Raw genomic sequence first — 27,886 nt, 5'->3', positions numbered from 1 at the left:
TACCTCGAAGTTTGGAGTTTGTGGAGAGTTTTCTAAAAGGGAAATTAAAAGAAATAAGGGATTTTTGAGGAGGAGTAAGATGCAGCCACTTGTTTTAAGTCTGTTGGAGTTGGGGAATTCATATAAATGTCCAGTTGCAGAGTGAGAAGCTATTGGGAATATCCCTGGGAACCCCTGGTCATGGCTGTCCATTCCCAGATGGCTCAGGCAGTGCCTCTGTGCTGAAATGTGCAGCAGGGGCTGAGGCAAGACAAGGGCAGAGTTGCACATCCATGAGGTGCTCCAAGAGCTGATTCTGTATTTCCAAGCCTGGTGAAGCAATGCAGGGAGTAGGCAGAGAGTGTCTGGGGCCATGAGAGACTCACAGAGCCTTGGTTTGTGCTTCTGGGCTGGTGGAAAAAGAGAAACCAGGGCTTTTTTGGCTTTGAGAGTAGATCCACCTGCAGGGCTTGGGAGAAGGGGCTGGATTGTTTGGGAATGGAGGCATTGCAGGGAGGGTGTGCTGGCAGCCTCATGGGGTTCACAGCTAAAGGAGAAACCTTGTGTTTGCAGTACCATACAGCTGAACTCCTTGGGAACTCCTGTCCAGGCAGAGCAGGGGGCACAGAGCAGGGTCAGGATTTGGGCAGGCTGGAGGTCACACAGAGGGCCTGGTCCCTCTGAATCTCTGCAGGGACTGGGATCTCATCAGGGTGCATTGGTTGGTTCTGCTGCAGAACAGGAGGCTGACCCACTTAGTGCCTGCCAAAACCGGGCTCCCGTGCTGGGCAGCACTGATCTCTGCCCTCTGGGACAGGGACAGCACCCAGGGAACAGCTGCAGCTGTGCCAGGGCAGGTTTAGGCTGGATTTCAGGGAAAGGTTCATCCCCAGAGGTGCTGGCACTGCCCAGGCTCCCCAGGGCATGGGCACAGCCCCACAGAGCTCCAGGAGCATTTGGACACCACTCTGAGTCAGATTGGCATTGTTGGGGTGTCTGTGCAGGGCCAGGAGCTGGGCTGGCTGATGCTGTGAGTCCCTCCAGCCCAGGATATTCTGTGATTCTGTTAAATTCCATAGGAAATGGGAGCTGGGCTGTTCTGCTGCCTGAGGCAGGACGGTGATTCCCCCATCAGCACTGGAGAGATGGAAACGAAATAATTGCCAGTGCCAGGTCTGTGATGACAGGAAAAACAGCTCCAGCTTTGTGTGTGAGAGCCCTGGACCCAGGCTCACATATCCTCATGTGATGGGGAGCTCTGGTTTCAGCCCGTGCAGGGTGAATCCAGCCAGCCCCATTTCTGGAACCTAGACCTGCCATCCCTGTGGTCCCATTCTCCCTTGCACTGGGATGGGCTCCTAGTCCATGCTCCAGGTCGAGGGGCTCATCCTGCTGCTCCCCAGAACATGCTCAGGCTGTGCCATGCTTATCCCAAGGCTTGGTTTGATTTGATCTCCCTGTGTTTGAAACAACTGCCCGGGCCATGTTCCCAGAGCTCAGCAGCCTCAGGAGGAGCCCAGCTCACCTGGCACTCACACAAGATTGCAGATATTTATTCAGCTCTCTCAGAGCAATCTTGAACCTGCTCATCACAGTGTGCATCTCACTTGAAGCCACTCCAGCTGTGCAGAGCTATTTTTGCACAGGAACCCTTTGAAATTTTAATGCACTTTTCGCTCGTTGAACCCCAAAATGAATCACTTAAGGGAGCAGCAGCAGCAGTTTTACAAATCCTCTGCCTGCAACCTGTTGCTTCCACTGAGTTTTCTGTAAACTGCTTTGGGAAAAGTGAAACACATCCAGGTGTTCCTCAAGAATGTGATGGGATTGTTGGGGTGTCAGGAGTTGGACTTGATCCTTGTGGGGTGTCAGGAGTTGGACTTGATCCTCGTGGGTCCTTTCTAATTCAGGAATATTCTGTAGATCTGTGGTTTGAGGTCATGGCAGCATGTAACACTGCTGAGAAGGAACCAAGGACCAGAACCTTTTCAGCAGGTACATAAAATTACCCTTTCATCGAACTCTTGTTACAAACAAGGTCTGGATTTGAATACAGGAAGATAAAACCTCATAGATCTGTGGTTTGAGGTCATGGCAGCATGTAACACTGCTGAGAAGGAATCAAGGACCAAACCTTTTCAGCAGGTATACAAAATTACCTTTTCTTCAAATTCTTCTTACAAACAAGGTCTGGATTTGAGTACAGGGAGATGAAGCCTCGCAGAGCTCCTGATTCACTGTCTAAATGGCAAGGAAATGTCTTGGCTGGCTGGGGCTGCAGCGAGCTGTGAGTCACATCCCCATGGAGCTGGGGACAGCAGGGACAGACTTGCCGCCCCCCTGGCAGCTCCTGCCTCTCCCAGCAGACGGCTCCTGCACGTGTCGCCGTGAGCAGAGCTCTGCTGAGGTCCCACAGACTCCATCCACTGGTGGGGAAGCCTCTCCATGCTCCTCCCCAGCTCCCACTCAAAGGGCTTTCCAAAGCCCCCAGTGCTCCAACTCCTCGAGCTCACTGAGGCTTTCATTTCCAGGAGCCTGGAAATGAAAATCTTATTTTATTGCTCAAGCTGGACCAAATTTCACATTGAGAGTTCTTGCTAGTAAAAGTGACAGAGCAGTAAGAGGATTATCTTGGTCCAACCTCCCTTTTTAAACCTAGCAGAGGAATGCCAGGGATTCATATTCCACTATGCCTGACCTACAATTTATGGCAGCATTATCCCAGAGTCATGGAGTGGGTCCCACAAGTCTGGAGGTGCTTGTGACTCCTTTCACTCGATTTTTAGAGGCCTTTTCTGATGAAGTGGCACCGTGCTGTCTGAGGAGACATTTGTCACTGTCCCCTGCACGGGCACCTCACCGGGATGATCTCAAAGGTCCCAAACCATTCTGTGATTCTGTGATTTATTCTGACTTTCTTTCAGTGGTACAGGAAAGGAGCTTCTCAGGCTGTAAAAGGGGCTTTGAGACTCAGGGAGATTTCAGGTTCTTGCTGTGAATCCCTGGAATTGGGTTGAGGAGCAGAGCCCTAATCTAGCACCTTTTTGCTCAGACACAGCTTTGGTTAAGCCTCACCACTGAGCAACCACTAAAGCTGGCAGGCAGCTGGGGTGCTGAAATCCTTGCCTTGCAATTTAATGAAATCCTCCACAATTTAAAAACTTGGTGGGAAAAGGAGCCCTCAGCATGAAATAGCCCTGTCCTTGTGTGATGAGCATCCCCCGTATCTGGGCTGAGAGTTCTCTGGGGATGTTCAATAGGTGAAAATCACTTTGTGTAGGGAAACACAGGGGGATGGACCCATCCCCTGTGAGCACTGCAGGTATTCCATGGCAGCAGTGGCCCCAGATGGGCCTCCCCAGGCCCAGCTTTGTGTTGGGCTGGGTTTATCAGCAGCACAGGCTCTGAAATGGCACTGTTGGGGATGGGGTGGGAGGGCTGGGGCTGCCTGGCTGTGATTATCCCCCTAGCTGCACTCCAGAGCTGTTATTTCATTCCCATTGTGGCTCTGAAATGGTGCTCAGAGGATTAGGGGGATGTGGATGTGAGCAGCTTGATCTCCGAGAGCCTGGGCTGGGTTATTGGGGATTCCTGCAGAAACTGAGCTGAAAATTGGGAGTTTGGGCTGAAGGACCATTCGTGTCTCAGCTTGCCACAGCCCTGTGCAGATAGCCCTGTTCTGGGGCTCCCGGGGCGTGGATGCACTTTGCTGTGCTGCTGTTAGTAAGAGAACGTTGAAAATATTCTAAATATAACCCTTTGTTAGTCCAACGCAAGACCATTTTAATTTTAAATCAGCAAATATTTCAGCTGGGCTTCCATAAAGAGTATTAGTTTTTAATTATTTCTGGCATTTTCCCTGATTAAAAATGGAATTTATGACTCTTCTAGTTCTAATTTTGTTTACTGACTTGGCAGGTAGCATTGCTCATGGTTTCCTTCATGAAAGGCACTGTCATTTTGGAAAAAGCTGGATGGCTCTTGGGTTGATGTATTTCTTCACCTGAATGCATTGGGAAAATATTGGTACATTTATTTAAAGTAGATTGGAAAATATTGGTAGATTTATTTAAAAATTGGTGGAATTATTTAAAAAAATATTTAAAGGTGGTGGTGCTAACAGCTTATTAATTGTTGTTGTTTGAGCATCAGGATTTGTGTGACATCAGTCAAACTTATGGTCAGTCTAGTCCAGGATGTCAATATTTGGTTTCCCTTCAGCTGAATTAAAATTTATAGTTGGCTGTCATGATAGTAAATGGGAATTATTTTGATTAATTGTTTTCTGTGTGCAATTCCAACCCATTGTGGTGCACATAACCTGTTGTGCATCATCTTTTGCTGAGTACATCCCTCAAAATTGCCCCAGCAGAGGCATGAATGGTATCCTTTCTGTGGGAATTTATCACCCTGTTGCAACTGGCACAGCGAGGGAATCAACAAAATTAGACAGCATTTGGGTTTTTGAATCTTATGTTGGTGTTAAGAACCGTGTTCAGTGCTGTTATGTATTACTTGCCTTAAATACAGGCTAAGTTAGGAAACATCTACAGTGGGACATGTTATTTATCTGCTCACAGCATGTGGCATGCTCCAGAATATTCCCCCAAACTCCTTAATGCATTAATTGGGCAAAATCTCCCCCGACAGATAAACAATTCCGCTCTGCTTCGCGTGGGTGGATGGAGTTTGAGCAGAGAAAGCCTCCAAGCAGTGTTCCTGTGGGATTCCCAGCTCCTGGTTCAGTGCAGGCTGGCAGGCTGGACTGGGGGCTGAAGCTGTGTGTCCATGGATTTCCACCTGGAATTTCTCTGGGAAAAGAGCTGCAGTGCAGAACTGCAGTCTGCTGGGATGGAGCCACCCCTGGGCTCTGCTGGGAGCCCCTTTCCCACTCGAGCAGCGCTCAGCTGTGCCCAGCCCTCCCATGGTCACACCTCTGAGTGCACAGAGTGTTTCTGGGCAGAGCAGGAGATGGATTCTGCAAGTCTTGCACAAACAAATGGCCCTTGGCAGGCGGGACGCTGCCCTGCTCTGGCCTGCTTGCTCAGGGTTCCAGTAGAACGGGCTCCCTGGTACAGGAATATCCCAGCAGAGCTGGAGCCAGGGCAGGGCTGCACCTTCTCCCTTTGAAGCACCATCCTGCCTGTGTTTGCATTTTCTGCAGTTTTCCTCGTGTGCTGGCAGAGAAATGTCAGGGTAAGTTCCCTGAAAACAAAGGATTGGAATGAATGAAGTCTCTCTCTTAGTCCTGAAACTGGTTATGGGCTTTTTTTTTTTTTTTTCCCTAAGCCAGTTAGGTTGGGCTTTAAAGAGCAACCCTCAAACCCCAGACAATGCAGTAGAGCCAAAAGCTGGGAGCAGGTGTTGCCCGCTTGTTCAAACACGTCCAGGGCTTGTTTCCTTTTCACAAGGCACTTGGAAGTCAGGCCTTGAGGAGGAAAACTAAAATGGAGCTGTGGAGCATGAGCTCAGAGCGGGGGCCCTGTGCCCCAGAATTGTGTATGTACATGTGGGGCTGTGAGAGGAGCAGGTTGTTAACCCTGCTGAGCCCTGGGAGCAGAGGCGCGTCTCACACTGAGCCGTCCCAGGGCTCTCCAGCCTTTTTGTGTGTTTGTTGTAATCTCTCTGCCCTCCCTGGGGCTGCCATGGATCCCTGGCAGTGCCCAAGGCCAGGCTGGACGGGCTTGGAGCAGCCTGGGACAATGGGAGGTGTCCCTGTCCCTCTGAGAGGGTGGCACTGGATGGGCTTTAAGTCCCTTCCAGCCCAAACCATTCCATGGTTCTGTGATTCCCATGCTGCAGATCTTGGCTGCCTCATGGGCTCAGATTTTACCAGTGTTTGCTGCATTTCCTGCACAAACGAACGCTTGTTCTTCCTGATTTCACTTCCATGTTCAGATCCCATCAGGGCATGGTTCCTCCACGTCAGGAGTCCCCATCCTGACATGTTGTCTCACCTGTAAAGTTGGAGGTGCCCATTGTGTAAAACCTTTCACAAGTCACTTTGGGCTGGGAAAAGAGCGTGGTGGGGCAGAGCCTGCAAGCTGGAGCAGAGAGGTGCCCTGCCAGGTGATTATACATTCCTTTTCATGGCTTGTTTGGGTTTTTTTAAGAGGCAGAGAATGAGCTGAGGCATGTTGGAGCCTGTGTGGGGAGCGATAATGGAGCGCTGCTCTCCTTTCCCACAGCTGGGCGGAGGGAGGACGTGCCAGAGCTCAGTGCCTGGCTCCTTGTGCTCACAGCCCTGTCCCCTGGGGCTGGTGGGACATGGGGAGGTGCTCAGGGGGCTCTTCTCTTCCCTGTGACACCTTCATCCCTGTGCTCTCCTCACCGTGGTGCTCCTGCTGTCCCCTTTCCCATCCCACCATCCATCCAGGCAATGAGCTCTGTGCCCCCCTTTGTCCCCTCTCCTCTGCCCATCCTGGCTCCTCAGGTAAAACAAAGCTCAAGGGGGATGGGGATGATGCAAATAGGCCTCAAAGCACATTTGCAGCCGTGCCTGTAGCAGTTTATTTGTCTCATTTCAGAGCCATTGCACGGCTGGTTTGAATTACCCCTCCCTCGTGCCCCGTTGTGCTGGTGAATGGTCAGGCTGAACAATATCCCGATATTAATTGGTGCCCTGGGATTTCGGGTGCTGCTTGGAGGAGCTTCCCTCTGCTTCTGAGCATTAAGTCACTCTGTAAATGTTTTTATTGTCTTAAAGAGGGGTTTACTGCCTGTTTACATAATTACTAATCTAATAATTGCAGTGGAATTGAGCCCTGAAAGTTGGTGGATCTTTGTGAAACTCTGCACAAAGGAAGCCCGTCAGGTTCTTGTAACTTTTATAAATATAAGCCTCTGGAACAATGTAACTGACAGAAATCCCACAAAAACGTCCCAGTTAATGGATTTTCTGTTTGCAGCACTCTGTAGGGTTACAGAAATGCTGGTGGCTAATTGCAGCCTTGCAGATGGCACCAGGAGGGATGGATTTGTGCTGCCTGCCTTTGGCTCCCTGCAGTTCAGAGCCAGGAACACTTTTTGCAGAGGGAGGAGAGTATCTGGCTGCTTTTGGGGTGCTTTGCTGGGAAAATTTCAGGTATGTAAAAAAATACACATAGGTTGTTAACAAGGATGTTCTCAGAGCTTATTGTGACTTTCTTTTGAGGGGCACTTTTTTGTTTGAATGGGAAAATGAGATGGGGATTGTGGCCTGGGAGATGGCAGAGAACTTCCTGTGCTTCCTCCTCCTTCTCCTCCTCCTCATGACGGGGTCTGCTGGGGCACAGCAGGGAGAAGGGAAGGAGGAGGAAGAGGAGAAGGAGCCTTCCCTGCAGCCAGGGACAGCCCCTGAGAGGGGCCAGTGCAGCTACTGAGGGGCTGTGAGTCAAGGAAAAGGTCCTAAAAATGAGGAAATTTTTAGGAAAACAGAGGAAATGGTCTGTGGAAAACAGAAATAACATCTTGTTTCTCTGGGCTCTCCCCCTCTGTTCTTTGCTGCCTTTGGCCTTTTCCTTCTCGCCGCGAGCGTTCGGTGCGCGCGGCAGGGCGAGATTTCCCTCTGCGACATCGGGAGCCTTTTGCTCCCTCTCCAAACCTCATGGCTGCTTTGGGGGCCTGGTGCAGGGCCCAGGGAGGGGGTTTTGCCCCTGTGAGCCCCTGAGCAGCGTGGCTGCTCTCTGGCTGGCAGGCAGGGTGTCAGGGAGCCGCTGTGCGCGGGCGGCACCTCGCCGTGCCCCAGCTTGTGTGCGCCGGGGCTGGGCAGCTCCCCGGGCAAGAAAAGGCTGCAGTCAGCACTGTGCAGCCAGGGAGACAGCTCTGCTTGCCCTCTGCCCGTCCCTGCTGCAGCCCCACACATGGGCAGCCATCAGAACTCCTCTGGGAGCGTTTGTGTTGCCGTGTCACGCCATTGGAGCCGTGCTGCTGCTGGGGAGCTCACCCTGAGCTTGGTGTGCTTTGGGACTCGAGGAGAGATGTGTCACTGTGAGCACATCAGCATTTTGCTGCTGTGACCGTACTGCAGTGGCCTCTGCAGGCTCAGTCAGAGGTCCTGTCCCTGGCCAGTATTTGTGCTGTGGATCTGGCCCCAGTGTGAGGCTGTGCTTTGAGTGCTGCACTGCACAGAGCTGTCCTTGCTCCCTTAATGTGCAGGGAATTACATATTGAGAAAGGTTTTGCAAGAGTTGATTAAAAACTGTGAATAATAAAGTACAAAATATGAGGTTTTTTACCTCTTCCCCCTCTTTTCATGTTGTTATGTCAGCTCTGAAAAGTGGTGGAAAAAACCAAAGAAAACAAGTAAGGAAGGAATTGCATTTGAAATATCTTGATATTGCTCATGGGTGGCTTGAAGGGATGTACAGCCCATCAATGCTGTGTGATAAGGAGATCTTTTCAGACCAAGACTGTCTTTGATGGTAGAACATCAGAGGTCCCCAGAGCACATGTAGGGCAGGCTCTGTAGTAGAGAGCCGAAAAGTTGAAGGACTGGCACAGAGGTTACTGCCTCCCAAAAAGTGATACAAGGGCTGGTGCAGAACCATGAAGTGCTTGTTTAGCTCTGTTGTAAATGTGTCCTTTGCTTCTCTCTCTTTAAAGGGCTTCCCTTGGAAATGGCAGCAGTCACTGTGTGTCTGAGGTGCATCACTCACTGCAGAAATAGTCACTGCTCTGCCCTGGGTCTGCAGGATCAGTGTGAGACGTGGCTGTGGCTGCTGGTGCAAGGGACAGTCACCTCTCCTGGTGGAAAAGTGTCTTTCAGGAGGAAATCCCTGGTCCCTGGTTATTTTTAACACCCTTTGGAGTAAGAGCTGCTTTAAGCAGTAGCACAGTGGGGGCTGTGTGCATGCAGACAGAAACAGTGCTGGGAGGTTACTGGGAGAGGCTGGATGTCCCTGCAGGCTGGAGGTGGCTCTGGGGGGGGACAGAGGCCACTCAGGTGAATTCAGGAGCTCAGGTGGGTCAGTAATCCCCTTGCAGCACGGGCAGGGTGCCTGTGGTCAGTGTGTGCACGGATAGAATGAGTGCGCATCTGCTGCAGGGTTTGCTTTCATTTGGCTGGGAGTGCTGCTGCAGAAAGCACCAGTGGCTTTGGCAGCCACTAAAATCATCTCCTGCTCTTTAAACGTAGAGAGGAAACTGGATCTTTTCTTGCAGGGCTGTTTTGGAAAAGTGAAGCACTGAAATGATGGAATGGCACTTGCTGCTGAATATCAGAATATGGAGAATATCAGTCCCAGGTTGGAGAAGACCTGTGAGGTGTGGGGTCCAAGCTCACTAAGTGCCATGGGCACTCATTAATTACAGTGCTGGATAGATTTGCTGTGGTTTTGTGTGGTGGTGAGGCTGGTACCTCACCAGCCTGGCATTTGGAGGAGGCATAGCTGTTGTTTTATGAGCAGTTTGCATTCCTCATACATATTTTAGAATGCCTAAAAAAAATTCCCACTTCTTCGTACTTGAGCTCAGTGTTTTGTTTGTGTGACTATAGCAGCATGAAAAGGAGTGAGAGCCTGGTGCTGAAGTATTCCCACTAGGGTTTGGAGCATCTCTGCCTGCTCCTTCTCTGGCACTGTTTTTGGGTCATTTTCAGGCAGAATTAGGCTGGAGCTGTGCAGGATGCCAGGAGCTCACAGGTACCAGCCCTGCAGCTGCTCACCTGGCACCCCTCACAGGCAGCTCCCCGTGCCAGCGACAACATTGTGCCCTTATTGACCACAGATGGCAGAGCCGGAGCAGGGCCTGCACCAACTGTGCAGGATTTGGTGTTGGTTTTTCCGGCTGCTCAGGAGCAGCGTGAGTTTGGGAAGGATGAGCTGCGTCCCTGAGTGCAGCTGTGCTCCCTGGGTCCCACTGAGGCCGGGAGGGCTCCAGGGCAGGGTTCAGCCCCTGCGCCCCAGCTGGATGCAGTGGGGCTGCTCAGCTCCTCTCTGCCTGTGTTCCATTGGACACCAGCTTTGTTCTGAACTCCTGAGTGAAGCTTCACTCGTGCTGAAGGTGTCTGCTCTGTGTTAACCTTGGCCATGATGAGGATTGTACGTTCCAGATGAGGTCAGTGTCTTGTGCAGCATCAGGCACTGCTGTTTCTGCCTGGCAAGTCCTGCCTGGTGCACCCTTTGATTTACATTTGCTTTTCCTGGCATTTCTCTCACACCCAGGGAGCTCATGGTCCTCTGGGATCAATGTGAGACACGAGGTCTGTGCTGTGCTCTGACTCTTCCCAGCCTTGTGTCCTCAGCACAAGCCACCAGCACATTTCATTTTTATGTGTCTGCACTGAAAACATGAAAAGGCTTGATGAGGTAATTCTCTCCTCAGCACAACCTCTGTGCAAAGTTTCTTATGCAGATCATAATTCCTGTGCCACTTTTTGTCATCCTCAGCTGCGCTAGCAGTTTCCTGGAAAGGTGTCTTCTGCCTTTCCCCTCTGGAAAATGGGTCATCTTCCTGCAGGGAGTGATCAGGAGCAGCAGGCAGAAATTAATTCCCATTTTTCCTGTGTCATTCCCTGTTCCATCTCCCAGCTGTGCTCCCCAGCCTTGCAGCCCATGGACAGACAGATGGATGCATCACTGCTGGGATCACTTGTTCTGCACTCCCAGGCAGGATCCTGATCCACAGGTTTTAATGTAAAAATTCCTTCCCACAGCCCTGTGGTTGCTTCTCTCATGGGTTTGGGATGCAGATTGAAAGCTGACTGGCACGTTTCAGGCTCTGGATTTTGCTCCTGATAACCTCAGATGTGGTGATTCACATGTCTCTCCCACCATGCCCTCCCTGGAAAAGGAGGCAAAGCCTTAATTTGAGTTGGAGGCCACACTCAGAGCTGATGGGGATCAGCTTTCCCCCCCGAGCTGCCTTAGCCTGGCTTTCGGTACTTTTGCTTTTCCTCTGCAGAGCATTTGCTGATCCATCCCTTTCCCATCCTTCCCAGGGTGGGGGCTCACCTGAGCCCTGAGGGTGTCTTATTCTGGGATTTCCATCCCTTATGGGTTCTGTCCCCTCTTTATTAAAGAAGCACCACCCAGCCATGTGGCCTTGGAGGTGTGTGTGCCTCCCTTGGGGTGGGAGAGCTGTGACTGGAACCAGTCAGCCCAGATCAGCTGGTGCCATCAGGTTCTGCCAGGTAAAACCCGAGTGTCTCCTTCACCCTTGGCAGTGCCAGGCTGGTCCTGAGCAGCCCAGCTTTGCATCCCTGCTGGGGCTGATATCAGGAGATGAGCTCAGCAGCCACCTGGGCACTGTGTCAGCATCTTCCCTTGTCCCTGCCCCACCAGAGAGCCCTGTCCATGCTGCACTGCCATGCCAGGCAATAATAACTGGTTTGGGGAAGTTTAGGATGTTCAATGCATGCTTTCTGCTGGTTCTGGACACTGCTTTCCTCCTTGGTCACCCCATACCCTTTCCCAGTGGGATGTGGCTGTTCTGGACACTGTTCCCAGAGGGAAGGGAGCCCTGGGGAGCCTGGCAGCAGGAATCCAGCCCTCCCTGCAGTGCTGGCCTCCCCACCCCAGTGCAGTTTTAGTGCAGGATGAGTCCTGAGCAGCGGTGATTTCACCAGGAGCTCGCAGACAGACAGATCCTGGTGCCAAAACTTGTGCAAGGCATGCTGTCATCTGCTAAGGACATCCTTTGCTCCAGTCCTTTTCTTCATTGTGGAAGTTATTCTGCTGTCCTTTCTCCTGACTCTGAAGCAGTGATTGAGGAAGCTTACACAGCTCTGGTGCTCAGTGAGGTTCCTCACCCTTCTCAGAGAGAGAGAGCAGAAAGGGAGAAAAGCTCTTCTGATCTGCCTGTGTTTCACACCAGCACAAAGGGAGAGCTCTGCTGATCTGCCCGAGTTGTGTTTCACACCGGTTTTTCCTCTGGAATCCCTCCCTAGTACTTAAGTCAGGGTATCTAAAATTAGATACTTCATATCTCAGGCACCATCTTAATGATCTGTGTGAGGTCTTTGGCATTGCTTGAAAATCAGATTACTTAACTCAGCGCTTCAGTGAGGAGATACAGCAAGCACTTCCTCTGCAATTCCCCCTACCACAATTATTGCCCTGAATTTTTTTCCGCACCATTTTAATCCTTCACATCCTGTCTGGTTGGCCACTCAAGCCAAGGGTTTCAGGTTTTATTGCTGGAGCCTGTGGTGCTGGCTGGTTCTTCTGTGCAAGGTCCCACTCCTTGGCTGTACAGGGAGAGCTCCCCCAGATCCATTTGGAGCTCTGAACATTTTCTTGTTCCTTCTCAATCCTTTGAGTGCATTTGGCACGTCCCACCCTTGCTGTGTATCAGCAGTTCTGGGCTCATTTGGCACAAGCAGAAAGCCCTTTTTAAGCTAAGTGCAATAACAATAACACAGAACCTAAAGGTAAATAAACAAGCCACACCTTATTTTTTATTTCAGCTGCATTTTGGGAATTCTTTTCGTTTTTCGAGTCTCATTTAGACGTGCACACAGTCCTCAGAGGCTCCATGGAGGCCAAGGGGGCTCCTCCTTCCCGGCAGCTCCCTCCTGGCTGGGCTTAGGCTGCCCCACAGGCTCCGGGGAGTTGCCCTCGTGGCTTCCCATAGATTTGCTTATGTCTGATGATCTGAAATTAGAATCCTTCCCCTGCTCTGCCCTTTGCTGGAAACGTGTAAAACCTTGCAGATTCCCCCCAGGCTACAAAGGGGGATTTTCCCACCATTAAAAATAAAAGGGAAGGGAAGGAGAAAGAGTTAAAACATGCTCAGATAGTTGTAAAAATGATTGAAAAACAAACCCACAGCGGTGTCAATTATTCACATCCCCTCTATAAATAGAGAAACCCTGGAGAGGGGGCTTTCCCTTGGGCTACCTGCTCTGCTCTTTCATTAATTTATTGCCACGGTGCTTTGTCAGTGCTGTGCTCCTGGTTCTGTTCCTTTAGCTGGATTTGGGGATGACTGGCTGTTGCCTCTGTGGAGGTTTAAGGTCTCACAAACACAAACCTTCCTCCCTCCTCCTCTTGCCTTCTCTTCCCTCCCTTGGGAATTGTCGTAGGGGTGGTGCTGCAGCTGTAGGAGCAGGGCTGCCCACACCTTCCCCTTCAGGAGCTCAGCTCAAAGGGAGTGTGGGTTTATTTTTCCTTGCCCTCCTCTTCATCTGGAGCATCACCAGCATTGTTCTGGCAGCCGTGACAGACGCGGAGGGTGAGTGCTAGCGAGACACTTGAGAGGGGTTGTGCAGCTGGAGCTCCTCCAGCCCACTCCTGGGGATGGACGGATGGATGGATGGATGGATGGATGGATCCCTGACCTGCCTGCATGGTCACTGCCCTCACACTCCAGCTTCAGGAGCAGCCACTCTCCTCAACAGGTACTATAAGCTGTGCTTGGCTTCAAATTCATTTTTCTCACGGGCAGTGCTCGGTTTGAAATTAATTTTTCTCACAAACGAAAAGCTTCTATGGCATTTTAAATGTCACAGAAAGAAAACACAGAGAGGAGCACGTTTGTCATTTATTTTTGCTGCTTTAAAAGTCAACCAGCTTCTGCAATGCTCTGAAGTTGGTCTCGGGGCTCAGTGTCTAGATGGAGAGTGGGGAAGCTTGGAGCATTTTGGAATTGCATTTGTGAACCAAGATCTGGGCATAGACAAGTCTCTTATCCATCCATCCATCCATGGGTCCAGCACTGGTGCAGCCTCACCTCAGGGCATGGGGGCAGCTTTGGGCACCACATTTTGAGAAGGATCTAAAGTTACTGAAGAGCATCCAAAGGAGGGACACGAGGATGGTGGGGGGTTTGGAGGCTTGTCAGGGTGTCTGTGCAGGGCCAGGAGCTGGACTCTGATCCCTGTGGGTCCCTTCCAGCTGAGGATATTTTATGTTCCCTCTCCTGTGGGTTTTGCTTTGCAGAGGGCAGCCCAGGGACGTGGGATGGGCAGAGGCAGAGCCCTGGAGCACAGGAGAGCCTTTACCGTGGTCTCAGGGCAGGGCATTGGCTGGGCTGGTCTCAGCAGCAATTCATATTAACTGACTGACTATTAACCAACAAAATGTGGCCTCCAGTCACAAAGCAAGGGCCTGATTGTCCATTTCAGGAGATGGGATTGAGCGCTGGAGTTACAGTGGTGTGAAACTGGGATCATGGGTGTGGGGAACTCAGCCCAGAGCTGCTGATGGACATTGAATGGTTTCTCTAGGGAGTGCTTACTGCTCCTGTCTCTGTACGCACATCCTGCTTGATGGTGGAGTTACCAAGGGTTTCTCCAAACTGCATGAAGATTTACTTAAGCAGCCAACTGATTGCATTTGAAGTCTGACAAAAGCAATGCCTCATAAAATGAAAAAGTAAAAATAGAACTGAAAGAGAGCTGTCGTCCTTCTCGCCAACTTTTCCTGTTCACTGGACAAGGGGATGTATTTGCATAGTGATTTTGTTTCATTCTGGAAAGGAAGGGCTGTGCTTTGGAAAAGAGGCTCTTAGAAAGCTACGGTTTCCATGTTTTTCATCCTGTCCATGCTGTCAAGCACACAGAAAGCAGGTGTGCTGGATTTTTCTCCAGACTCTTGGCACTGCAGACTGCTGCAGCCCCTGGCAGCCAGAGCTCTGTGCTGTACCTGGAATCCCAGGCAGCAGATGTGAGGAACAACAAGGTGCTCCTTTACTCTGTTCTGCTCCCCTCGCTGTGTTCAGTCCATGCATGGAGGTTTCCTGTGCTCCCAGCCAGGCTTGGCAGCCCTGTGGGAAGCCCTCGGCCTGGTTTTGGAGCTGTTTTGTGGCTGTGCAGTAAATACAGCTGTGCTGCCTGCAGCCTCCAGAGCGCGGGAGCTGCTCTGACGTGTGCAGGGCTGGCTCACACACACCAGGGACGTGTCTGAGCATCAGCAGCACTCAGTGCTGACAGGGATGTTCTGTCTCCAGTGTGGAAGTTGAAAAAGCTTTATTTGATTTTTTTTTTTAAATCAGGTCAGTTGTTCCACGTGTTGATGTTTACAATGTCCGTCTCCCCTGAGAACAAGCTGGTGGGTCACTGGTCAGCTTTTCCCTTGGCTAGCATCCATGGAGCACATGTGTGCAGAAAGGGCTCTGTGCTGGAAAGGAAGTGATGGGGCTGTGCTCATGTTTCCCTCAGCCCTTCCTCCTGGGAAATCGCATTTTGCCCTGTTGGACCTTCCAGGACCTTGCTGGAAGGGAGGCTTTGCTGGGGAACTCGAGAAATTCTGCTGTGGCAGAGCCTGGGCTGTTGGAATGAGCCAGGACACTGAGGACTGTTCCAGTGCATGTTAATGTCAGACAAAGTATGAGAAACAAATGTTCTTCTTGAAAAGTACGAATTGCTTTAATTTAGGACAGACTGTCTGAGGTGGAAAAGTTAAATGGAGCAAAACTTTTCAGGAAAGAGTTGATGGATAATGATAAATCCTTGTTTTCTGGAGGAGCTTGGTGCCCAGAACTCACCTGTTCATGGCAAAGGATGTCACTTTGGAGCACATTTTAGTTACAAACTCTTCCAAAGCCACGTCAGGCTGGAAGATCTGACAGAATGCTGGGCTGTGTTTGCTTTGCTCCTCTTTTGGGCAGGTTTTTTGGGGCAGTAGCAGCAGGCAGATCTGAGCAGAGATGGTCCCAATTGCCTTTCCTGGAGGTGAGGAGTGCTCGTGGCAGGGCTGCTCCCTGTGTGGTGGGTGCAGGTGGGGAGCCTCCTGCCTCTAGGACCTTTTTTGTCAGCAAGATTCCCCTCTTGGAAATCATTGGCAGCTGGCATGATAATGAGTCCATTTCAATATAAATGAGCTTCATTTTATTAATTTCTGCCAGCTCCTGAGCAATTCATGAACTGCTTTTCAGATCTCTACCAACAGCTTGGGGGAAGAGGGGGAGGTAGGGAGCAAAGAAGGGAACATGAAGGAAGAGAAGGAAAACAAGAACATTTTTAATTTTAAAAAGAGCCAGTGACTCTCATCTCCTTTGAAAATCCAGCCAAGAGTGAGGATCACACTTTCCCCACCAAGCAGCTCCAAGAACATGAAGGGCAGCAGTAATCCCTCCCCAGGTTTTTGCTCCTTGGGACCTGTGGAGAAGTTTGTAACTCTCCCAAGTTTGTGTGCAGTGTTTAGGTGATGTTTTAGTGCTGGTGCCTGGCTGGGAGAAGGTTGGGTTGGGTGAGAGCTGGGTTGGGAAAGCACTCAGCCTCTGCCAGGCCTGCACTGGAGCTGGGCTCCTTGCAAGGATGCTCACCAGCGGTACCAGGCCTGGAAAGGGCTGGGATTTGCTGCCCACATGAGCTCAGTGGCTGACTGAAGGACTGTCCTAAGGATTGTCTCAGGTCTAGGTGAGCACAGACTGATCTCTTGTATCTGCCCTTTTGTGAGCACAATTAACCTGAGAAGCCTTGCTCACAAAGCCAGATGTAAATGCTCTGCTCCAAATGGCAGTGAAATCCCTGCCTGGCAAACCTCCCTTTCCATGAGTGGGACAGCCTGCAGGGAAACCTCCTGTGAACCCTCCTGGGTGGCTGGGCTCCCCTTGCTGCCAGAATTCAGCCTGCTCTGCTGAAAGGTGCCTCTCTTGGTGCTCATCCTCACGTGCGGGTGTGGTTTTGGCCCTGAGCTCAGACAGACCGGCCTCAGCAAGGCAAGGTGAAAGTCTGGGGGGTTTTGGTTGGGAAGAGGAGCTCTCCACATCCCGTGGCTGGTGGCGCTTGACTGGGTTTTCCATTTATTGTGCCACCATCAGCTCGCACCATCTGAATTTTGCCCGGTGCTCCTTAGGTAAGTGCTGATGACAGCCCCCTGCAGAAGGTGCTCTGTCCAGCCCTCCCTGCTAACCCTGCTCTGTCTGATTTGTTTCTCTCCCCTTTCTCCCCAGGTTTTTGGCATGTAGGCATAGACTCTGAGGCGGGAGCGATGGAGTCCCTGAGTGGCAGGTGCTGACAGCTTCTGCAGCCCCAGTAACTGCTCCCTTTGGGGTCACTTGCAATTCTGTACCTCTCAATGCCACAGCTCTCTGGGGGAAGGTTGCGCTGGATACCGGGACTGCCTCGGAAGGTACAGGTGCCTCCCTCGTGTTTCTGCAGGGCTCCGCTGGGCTCTGGGCTGCTGGGAGGGTGAGGGATGAGCTGCATGGCTGGCTGCTGGGCTGGGCTTTCCGAGGGTGCCATCCCTCCCTCCCTCCCTCCCTCCTCCTCTTACTTGAGCTGGGTCTTTCTGGAGTCCATCCTGTGCTGTAACACACGTGAGAGTGGCTCACAAAAAGGAGTGGTTGGTTAAGGGGTTCTAATGTGAAAACAGTGAAATACAAGGGTCTTTCTGGAGTCCATCCCGTGCTTTAGCACGTGTGAGAGCAGCTCACAAAAAGGAGTGGTTGGTTAAGGGGTTCTGATGTGAAAACAGTGAAATACAAGGGTCTTTCTGGAGTCCATCCCGTGCTTTAGCACGTGTGAGAGCGGCTCACAAAAAAGAAGTGGCTGGTGAAGAGGTTGTGATGTGAAAACAATGAAATATGGGGGTTTTTCTGGAGTCCATCCCGTGCTTTAACACATGTGAGAGCAGCTCACAAAAAAGAAGTGGCTGGTTAAGGGGTTCTGATGTGAAAACAGTGAAATGTGAAAGTCTTTCTGGAGTCCATCCTGTGCTTTAGCATGTGTGAGAGCAGCTTACAAAAAAGAAGTGTCTGGTTAAGAGGTTCTGATGTGAAAACAATGAAATATGGGGGTTTTTCTGGAGTCCATCCCATGCTTTGACATTTCTGAGAGCAGCTCACAAAAAAGAAGTGTCTGGTTAAGAGGTTCTGATGTGAAAACAGTGAAATACAGGAGTCTTTCTGGAGTCCATCCTGTGCTTTAGCACGTGTGAGAGCGGCTCACAAAAAAGGAGTGTCTGGTTAAGGGGTTCTGATGTGAAAACAATGAAATACGCCGCTGGAGTTTCTGAGAAACTCCAAGGCTTTCTGTGGAATTTCAGCCTCTCTGTTGCCCTTTTGAAAAAAACACATTTTAATTACAAGAAAATGTGTGTGTTCACACTTGGTTATTAGTCTTGTACATTTTTCTATGTGGTTCTGGTGAGTTCAGTGGAAATCTTTGTTGTTGGCTGGCAGATTTTAGCAGAAGTTTATTTCTGTAGGCTCACTGCCCGCTGTGGATTTGATCATTGTTCTGGTTCTCACAGCCTTCGAGCTACGCTCCAGGAGAAAAATACAGATTTGTCACCAGGGCCTCCCACTAGAATCTAATTTTAAATTTGCAATCTGTTGTCTTGTGAGGTGCTTCAAATTTGGTTGGAAATTCAGTATTTTTCAGATATGCTCCTGGAGTCTAGTTGTCCAACCCTTTGTGGGTTCAGGGGTTAGTAACATAGGTTTAATTGAAATGAGTATTCTGGTTTTGTAATTATTTTAAGAAATAATTTAATATCGGAGCAGGGAAAGAGGAAGGAGAATTACTGTTTTAAAAGGAAATTGTGTTCTCTGAGTGGGCCATCATCAGTGGTCATCTAGAATGTGATAACTTATGTGTAACCGTTTCATGTAAGAGTCATCCAGCAAAACCTCAGCAGTTCAGCTGGAGGTCAGGCTGCTTTTCCCACATACCCAGTCTAAGGAACACTGGTCTTCCTGCAGAATTCATGCTTTCCCTGCTGGCAGCCTAGTCTTGATGTCAATCTGAAGTTTGAGCTCTCAAAAAGCATATCTCAGCCCTCTGTTCTGTCTCTTGATGTGCAAGCTGGCTTAAAGGTGGCTTTGTTGAAGTTTCTGATGTTTTTCCAGGAAGGAGCAGGATTTCTGGGGATGGATGGTCAGGCCACCTCTTGGGGATGTGGAGGCAGAGCTGCCACCCCTTGTTTGCCTGGCTGGGGCTGCAGATACAAATCTGCATCTTCTGTGAGTGCCTGAGTCAGGGCAGGGTGCTGGTGCCTCTTCAGGAGACGTGCCTGCCTCCCTGCTCTGCTTCTCAAGCCTCTCCCTCCCAGAGAGAGAAAGAGAGATTTCGTCAGAGGCCCTCTGTTCCCACAAAAAGTTTGGGTTCTGATGAATCAGCATTTTCTGCTGGAAACACCCAGCCAGCCGTGCTCACAGCCCCTGCGAGGGTCAGGGTCACTCACAGCAGATTGCTCCCACCACCACAGACCTGTCCAAAGCATGCAGATGTGTCACACTGCATCTGTGTCACATCCTGGTGGTACCTTGATGGCTCTGTAGTGGTGGCCTGTGCGTTTGGCAGCCGAGCTAACAAGGGGAGCCTTTGTCCTAGCAGCGCTTGCACGCAGCTCCCATTAACATTACTCATTTTCTTAATTTGATACAGATTTTTTTTCTCGGAGTGTGCTGAATGCAGTTAAGGCACAGACAGGCAGCATCTGGCAGTCGTAGCCGAGCACTCTGAGCCGCTGTTGCCCCAGGGTGTCTGCTGTGGCCCCGTGGGAGGGGGAGGCTGGGGCTCCCCTGCCCTGCCCAGCTCTGCTCTGGGGATGCTGGAGTCTGTACAGGGCCAGTTCCCCTCTCAGGGCTGCCTTCCACGTCTGCCCTCTCGGCTCCCTGCTGCCAAAAACGAGGAGGTGTCACTCTCCAGAGGCATTGTCCCCTCCTGTCCCCTCTGTGTCCCCAGACAGACACCCTTGTGCTGCCTCTGGCACGTGCCAGGCCAACTAGCTCAGCAAAATTAACTAATAAGCTTTTTAAGCTTTTCATTTTGTTGGTTTTTCTTTTCCCCCAGATTTATTTTCTGCTGTTTTAGTGGACTCTGCTGCACGAGCACTCGATTTGGTTCAGGGTAGCTGGTGGGAATGCCCAGCCAGCTGTGCAGGAGGGAGGCAGAAATGGGGTGACAAGGCAGGATTTGGGGGTGTCCCTTTCTGAGGAGCCCCTCAGCCTGACCTGGTGGAGTTGACTGTCCCACCCAAGCTGTGTCCTGCCTGTCCCATGGAGATGGGCTCTGCCAGGGCATGGTGACAAACCTGGGGATGGCACTGTCTTGCATGTCATGCAGGCACTGGGCAGCGTTTGGGAGTTCAGTGGGATCAGGCAGGGCCTTGCCAGGGTGCAGGAGTGAGCTGTGGGCTCACTGACAGCCCTTTGTGGATTTGCAGACTCCTCACCCAAAGCAACAATCCACTGAATTGAAAAAGGGTCGGCTCTTTGCTTTGAAGTCTGACACTTCTTGCCAGTCTCTAGCAGATACTTCATTGTGTGAAATCACTCCCTGAGCATTCCTTCTGTGGAGGGAAGAGTTCCCTCCTTCTTTCCAGGAGAGTGTTATTTCCTCTGGGATGCAGCCTGAGCTGCTGCTCCTTTCCTCACCGAGCCCACTTGTGCTCCTGTTGCTTGTCTGGCTTGGGGAAATCTTGCCTGGTGTGCTTGGAAGGTAAAGAACCATTGCAGGTTTCAAGAGGACTTGAAAAACTGCTCATTCTCCTTAGGGTGAGATGGGAGGGATGGCTGGGGATAAAGGGTGGAAAATCCCCCGAGATGGAAGTGTGGTCAGCAGGAGCCAAAGCAGGAAAGCATTGCCCTGAGAGGGTTTCTTTTGTGGGATGGGAGCACTGAGGGCTTGTTTTAGATATCTGCAGAAGAAAAGATGCAGGTTTTGTGCTTTAAAATGTTCAATAGCCAAAAGCTGGCTGAGGGTTTTTCAGGCTGTATCAAAGAGCTGTAGCTCTTGGGAGATAATGAACCCTTGTCTAGGGATTGATAAAGCTGTCTTTTTCATTTTTGTTTTAAGATTTAAACCTGCCCTTTATTCAGTGCTTTTATTTTTCTAAACAAGTCATGTCAGCCAAAGGGAGTTCTGCCATTCATTTCTGTAGATGTAGGGCATTTCCCGCTGTAGTTTATTTCACCTGCAATTGTGTTTATGTTCAGTGCAGAAATGCCCAGATATTGATGGTGTTGTCTGTTGCTCCAGCACTGAACAGACTTCTAGCCTCAGCCACGAGGAGCTTTGCTGAGCAGAGAAGCAGAGGCACAGTCCTCCTGCTGTGGTCAGAAGTGTCAGTGCAGAGCTCAGTTCTGCCGTGCTGTCCCATTGTTTGGTGCCATCAGTTCCTCACTTTCCATGTGTTTATGTGGGGCTCATTCAGTTCTGTGCAGCAGCAATTGTGTGTATACAGATGGTGAGGGGAAATGGGTGGTTGCATTCATTCTGCCAGCATCTGGGTCAGTACCCACCAGCATCCTGGCAAGGGAGAGGAAATTGCCCCAAGAAATTAAAAACTCCAGATTATTTTACTGTCAGGACAGGTTTTTATTTTCAACCAAAACTGATGGAAATGCCTCAAAACAAAGAAGTTTTGTCTTGGAATTTCTTTTCAAGACTGATGGACTACTTTTCTCTATGTAGTTGTCTCGTGTGTAATTCAGGATTTAATTTTGAACTTTGCCATTTACTTTTCTTCTTCTTCTTGCTGTCAGGCCAGAGGGGAAGGACCCAATACTACTGATAAAATATTTCTGACATTTGTTGAGTGAGATCACAGACCTCAAAGTGTTTCCCAAGGTTGAATCAGATCATCACTCCCACCTCCTGGATGGGAAACCTGTTCCACGGCGGGACATGCACAGCTGAATAATGCAGGAGGCTGGGGCTGGGGACACCAACCCCGTCCCTGCGTTCCAGCTCAGATCAAAGAGCTCAGATCTGCTTATCTGCTTCTGAGGGAGTGGGAAGGAGAGGTTATTTTTGTCTAGTCTGAGTCACTCATGCTGATTTATTTTTCATAATATGGCTTTCTTGTGGGGGACTCTCGGTACCTGCCTAATGTTGCACAGTTTTTTTGTTCCAGAAATCAAACCTGTCATTAGCTCGCTGCCAAACGGGTGGGTTTGTACTTTGCTGTTCGGTGCTTTGCTTTGCAGTTCCTAGCCAAAAAAAAGGTGAAATCTCAGCTAAAGGTGTACATGCCTCTCCTTGTCAGCATCTGTTACCTGCAGATAAACAAGAGCTGTTGATTTTTTGAGTCTGTTGGCTGGAATGGCGGCGCTGATGCTGAGGGTCGGGTGAATGCGCACAGAGCTGAGATGGCACTGTGGTGCTAAACTGGTTCTAGTTCACACCGAGCTGCAGGGTTCAGTCCTTCGCTCTTCTGCACTCTTGGTTTGCACAAGTTTGTGTGGCTGTTTGCTACCTTCTGATTTAACTGCATTTCTAGGTTTGCTGGTGCAGCCGCTGGCTCCTGTCATTAATTAATCTGTGGGATTATCGCCGCAGTTAGGGCAGTCCCTGCGAGAATCTGCGGTGTGGGTTTTGGGACGGGCTGGGTAATTAATTAAATTAAAAACGAGTTGTTGGAGCATTGGGGTGTCCGCGTGCCTCCCTCCCCTAACGCTGTGTCCCTTGCAGACCGTGACGCCATGGGCAACGCGGAGAGCCAGAGCGTGGAGCAGGCCCTGTACGGGGACAAGCAGCCGGCGCTGGGCCGCAAGCACACGTCGCGCTCGCTGCGCCTCTCGGGCAAGGCCTCGCGCCGGGCGCGCCACGCCTCGTCGGGCAAGGCGGTGCACCACCGCGGCTCCGAGGTGAGCACGCGCTCCAGCAGCACGCCCAGCATCCCGCAGTCGCTGGCCGAGAACGGCCTGGAGTCCTTCGCCGCCGCCGAGGCGCGCCTGGAGGACTTCGGCAGCGCCACGTGGGCCGAGCGCGTGGACATGGCGCTGCGGCCCGTCTCCTACCACACGGACTCGTCGGTGACGCCCAGCGTGGACAGCAGCACGGCGCTGACGGCCGCCTCCGTGCACAGCGTGCCCGACTCGGAGGAGAGCCGGCTCTACGGCGACGAGCCGCCCTTCCTGGCCGAGGCCGACGCGCGGGCGCTGCGCTACGCCGCCAACGGAGCCGCCTTCGCCGACGCCGCCGCCTTCAAGAAGAAGCGCTCCAAGTCGGCCGACATCTGGCGCGAGGACAGCCTGGAGTTCTCGCTCTCCGACCTCAGCCAGGAGCACCTGACCAGCAACGAGGAGATCCTGGGCCTGGCCGAGGAGAAGGAGGCCGAGGTGGCGCGCGGCCCCGAGGCGGGCGGCAGCCCCCAGCCCCTGGTGGCCTGCCAGCGGGCCAACTCCATGAGTGACCTGTACTCCCCCAAAACCCCCGGGGCCACCATCAACGGGGGGCCCCGAAACGCCTTCGGAGGGTACTGCCGGAGCCTGGTGTCCGACATGCCCGAGCTGGGCGGCCATAAGATGGCCTCGGTGGGCGCCGAGGACACGCCCTCCTCCTACAGCAACTACAACACGCTGCCCTGCAGGAAGTCCCACTGCCTCTCCGAGGGGGCCTCCAACCCTCAGATGAGCCATAGCAGCAGCATGCAAGGCAGAAGGGCGAAAACCACCCAGGTAAGGCCGTTTTCTGCTGTGCTTTGGCATTTGCTGGGCTGGGCCTATAGAGGAAGGTTTTCTTCCTTTCCGAGCAGAGAGATGCTTCCAGAACTAGTCAGTCTCCAGGGCTGGCTCTGTTCCATCACTGTCCCTCCTTGATCTGCAGCTCTCCTTGGACCTTTTGCACTCTTCACTGCCTCTGAGAAGGGGAAATGTGCATTTGCCAGCAGAAGATTTCCCTGCGTGTTTTGCAGTGCTGACGGTTCCTTTTTTCCCAGGGTAACTGCCAAAGCTGATCACTCCTCTGCAGAGCTGTCCCCCATTCTGCCCTCCCTGCCTTGTCGCCCTCCCCTGCCTGCACTCGTGGCTGGAGGCAAAGAAAAAAACCTGTCAGTGTTTCCCCTCCGTGCTAGACCCTCCCTGGGCTGAAATTTCACTCTTCTAATTAGCTGATGTTAGTGTCTGTGCAAAACATCTCCCTGAAACAGCACTGGCACTGCCAGGCCTGCTGTAAAGTGAGAAATGATGGGGCATGGAGATGTGTGGAGAAGATGCTGCTTCTCTGAGCCAGGGACCGCAGAGAGTCAAGAGAAGCTTGGCTGTCAGGTGTGCTTCCTGCACTCCAGACACCAGGCCTGTAATTTTGGGCCTTTCTTACATTTTTCCATGCTTTTCCCTGTCCTGCCTGAGGGAGTTCCTGCCCCAGGCTGCAGGCAGTGGTTCTGCTGGCAGGTTAGTTGTAGACAGGGGCAGGAAGGAGTTCCAAACCCTGCCCAGACTCGTGCTGGGATGGGGCTGCTCAGGGACTCCCTGGCCATGCTTGATCTGGGGACATAGGCTGCTGCTAAATATAAAACTGGCATGCTGAAACAGATGCTGCAGCAGCCACAACAGCAGCTTTGTTCTTCCAAATCAGTTCTTTGCTCTCCGAGGTGAAAAGCCTTTGGTGTGCCAGGGCAGGATAAAAACCTAGAGAACAAGAAGGGAAAAAAAAGGGTTTTGGCAGCCTTGGAGCTAACAGCTTTCCTGAAGACTGTTGGGTGCAGCCTGCTTTCGAGGGTATTTAAGGAAAAAGAGAATAGAGTCAGTGATGAACAGCCAAGCATTTGTTTCTCTTCTTGGTGCCTATGCTGGCATTCAGAAGATTCCTCTGAGGCATGTAGTGAAAGTCTGGAATTTAAGTAGTATTTTGTGAGGCCTCAGCCATACCCAGGGAAATTATTTCGTGGGGCTGGTTTCACTGGATGGATCTCCCGAGACAGGAGATGATGGCTGTAAGGAGTCTTAGCAGTGATTATTACCATGGATAAATTCAACAAAATTAAAGCTTTGCAAAGGTCAGAATTCCTCCTCCCAAGTCTTTAATCCCAGCAGCATCCTGTAAGTATAAGATAGTTGTCAGAAATGAAGTCATGGCAGCCCCAGCCTAGCCTGAGCAAGCTTAGGGAAATGACTGCCATTATGTGTTTGAAAAGGCAGAAATGAAGTCCAGATTTGCACACAAAGTGAAAGGAGTCCTTGGTGAGCCTGGTGAGGTGGCTTTGGATGGGGTGAGGGGAGGGAATGACCAGTCTGTGTCTGCAGCAGGTCCCCAGGCAGCAGTCTCGCCCTTTGCTCCTCTTTCCTTGGCACTGCTGGTGTGAGTGAGGCTGTGTCACTGCCCTGCCCTTACTGTGCTCCTTGGCATTCTGCTGGCCTGTGCCAGCTGGCACTGGGCACCTTTGGGGCAGTTTTGTTTCCCTCTGCCCTCCCAGTCTTTCAGCGCTTTTATCTTTACACTCCTGATGACCCCATTGCCCCGGTGCCTGCCATGTGTGTCCTCGTGCTGGAAAACACTTCCTGCTGTAAATGTGTGTTTTGGCCAGCCTTTTAAACTGCTTCCCCCATCCCGATCCCACAAAATCATTGTTAAATCTTAGGGCCATGAGGCCACCACACAAAGGTGCCCCAGGGCCAAGTGTAATGGGGTGTTGGATGCCGTTTCCCTCTTGGCTTCAGGGCCAGTGAGGTGTCACTGCTCCATGGAGTCCCTAATGGGTTCTCCTAGCCAGGAGTGAAGTTTCTGCTCAGATCCCTGCTGTCAGTCCTCACAGGACTTTGGGGCTGTGTTTGCCTGTGGTTTGTGGGTTTTTTTCCCACTTTTTGGAAAGCTGTAGCTGGGATATCTGCCTGTTTCTTTAGTCTCAGCTGCCCTGGTGCTGGAAGGGCCTGATGATCACTGGTGGCTGACTTTTGACTGGTTTAGTTCCTGAAGAAGGGTGTGAGGGCACAGCCTTGTGCCCTGGTGTTTGGTTCCCAGGTCCAGCCATCATTCCATTGCATGCTCATGAGCACCATCATGGTTCCTGTAAGTTAAATTTGCTGCAGGTTCTCACTAGCTGTCCTGGAGAAGTGCATCCCAGAAGGAAGGTGCCAGAATCATGGCTGGACATGTTTTGTTCTAATGCCTTATCCGTGGGTTCTTCACAAGTACGTGGTTTACATTAAAGTGAAAAACACAACACACCAAAACTGGGGAGGAAAATGTCTCCCCATCCAAATTTAAACCTTCAGTTGAACGGTGGGAGTCCCTCTCCAGTAAAGGGAGGGAGCTTTTCCCCATGGAGAGCCAGTTCTATTCAATGTGCACAAGTGATGAGTGCTCCCAGGGTGGCTCAGGGGCTCCCACGCAGCAGTTCTGCTTTTCCCAGCGCTGTGCCATTGAGCCAGGCTTCCCGGGGAGCCCTGCTGGGATCGCTTTGGCTTTTGGAGCCGAGCTGGTGTAGGTGGAAAGGCCTTCATTGGCTGCCTTTTGCACCCTTTTCTCCGGGAATACGAGCTTGGATACAGCTTGTTCTGACTGTGGGTTGTGCGATCCCCAGGATCCCGCAGCCTGTTCTGTGGGATCCAGATTTTATTTAGCAGCCCTGTTGTGTCCTGGGGCAGCTAAACATCTGCCTGCAGGAGACTGCCTCCTCCCCATCCTCCTCCTACTGGTAGACGTTCAGGGACAAATGTACCCCACGCCCGCCTGCTGTTGTGAGCCCTGATTGACATTTCAAGGAGGGAATTTCCCAGAGAAACTGTGGCTGCCCCTGGATCCCTGACAGTGTCCAAGGCCAGTTTGGACCGACCCGGGACAGTGAAGGGTGTCCCTGGCTTGGCAAGGGGTGGAATGAGATGGGATTTAAGGTCCTTCCAACCCAGCCCTTCTGTGATTCTGTGAATTAAGGGATGAAAACCTTGAGGTATGGTTTTGTGCCCCTTCCAGGCCTGTCTTGCCACCTCCTTATTCCATATTCCTTGTGAAGCTGAGTGGGGAGAAGGAACAAATTGCTGCCTGACTCATGTGGAAGCTTCAGCGCCAGCCCCAGGCTGTGTCCTTGGCGTGGTAAATCCCCTTTTGTCCAATTTTCACATTTATTACTATTTTTAGGCCTCTCTAGGTAGCCTGCAGGAATTTGGGATTTCAAACCTTAAAAAAAAAAGTCCTACATTAAAATTTTTGCAGATTATGCAGGAGATGAAACCAAGGGGGTTTGTGGGAATGAGATCAGGATGTACAGGGAAACCAGTCTAAAATGAGACAATCTTTCCAGCTGATATTATTTTTTTACTGTCTCAGGGAATTTCATAACTGGTTACAGTGTTCCATTATGTTCTGTAGGATGGCTAAACTCCAGAGAGCTGACACTTGCTTTTAAGTTGTGTAAAAGAACTTTTTCCCAAAATCATTTTGTGGCTTTGAGGATATAGCCCCAAAATGGAAAAGGGCTACATAGGAAGCACCATCCAGCCCAGTACCTTGTTCCCCAAATAACTGCTCAGGGAAAGGAAGAGATGGAGTGTGGGGTGAATTTTCCCTCAGGGCGTTTTCCCCAAATCCAGCAGGTTAGAGATTGGAGCCTTCCTGTGCAAGGAATGCATCCAAGGCTCTCGGGCAGACCTGTCCCCCATGGATTCTCTTCTCTGAAATCTTCTGCTTCTGGCTTCCCCTGCATCCTGTTCACTCTCTGCAGAGCACTTGTGGCCTCCCAGCCTGCTCTTCCAGCCCTCCTCAGCCATGGCTTTTCCAGCAGAGCATCTCCAGCAGCTGGAGCTCTGCTCCCCTCAAGGAATGCTGCCTGTAGCCTGGAAAACACTGCTGTTTCCAGCCCAGGTGTGATTCCCAATCAGATGGACCTTTAATCTGAGCTGTCTGACTCCAGATGGAACGGAGGAAGGAACTAAAGACAGAGTTGCACCAATTCAGTGGTGATTGCTGGCACACAGGTTAGTGGGTAGCTAAGAGCAGGGTGCTGCTGCTTGGCAGCTGCACTCCGGGGCTCACTGATTCCAGCCCCTTTCAGAGATGGTTCCCAAGGGCTCAGTGTAGCCCAGGCCACGTTCCCAATCCCCAAAAGCTGGGACTGGGACTGTTTGGCTCCCAAAAGCTGGGTCTGGGACTATTTGGCTCAGTTGGATCCCACTGAGGAGCAGGGCTCCACTGGTCACCTGCTGAGACTCTGGGCAAGCCAGCCTGAAAAACCAAATATCTCTGCCTTCAGCCCAGGCCCCCGGGCAAGGAAGGGCTGGAAACAGGCTGGGGGAAACAGAAACCATTCTTTTTTTGGGGCAGCCCAGGCTTGCAGCAAGGCAAGCTGCTCAGGAGTCCACATCTTGGTTCCTGGCCACA

At 51.3% G+C, this 27,886-nt stretch overlaps 1 protein-coding gene across 1 annotated transcript in view; it reads left to right on the top strand.

Moving 5' to 3' along the window:
• Nucleotides 1–27,886, top strand: part of TIAM1 (TIAM Rac1 associated GEF 1) — a 142,876-nt gene that overhangs the window by 49,669 nt on the left and 65,321 nt on the right. The window contains exons 3-4 of the mRNA XM_058824750.1: nt 16,795–16,973; nt 22,262–23,250. Of these exons, the coding sequence (XP_058680733.1) occupies nt 22,273–23,250 (978 nt within the window). The 5' untranslated portion in view covers nt 16,795–16,973; nt 22,262–22,272. The remainder of the gene's footprint in view (nt 1–16,794; nt 16,974–22,261; nt 23,251–27,886) is intronic.

The sequence above is a fragment of the Ammospiza caudacuta genome, chromosome 2, assembly GCF_027887145.1.
Source record: "Ammospiza caudacuta isolate bAmmCau1 chromosome 2, bAmmCau1.pri, whole genome shotgun sequence".
Taxonomy (NCBI): domain Eukaryota; kingdom Metazoa; phylum Chordata; class Aves; order Passeriformes; family Passerellidae; genus Ammospiza; species Ammospiza caudacuta.
This window is presented reverse-complemented; position numbering and strand designations above follow the sequence as displayed.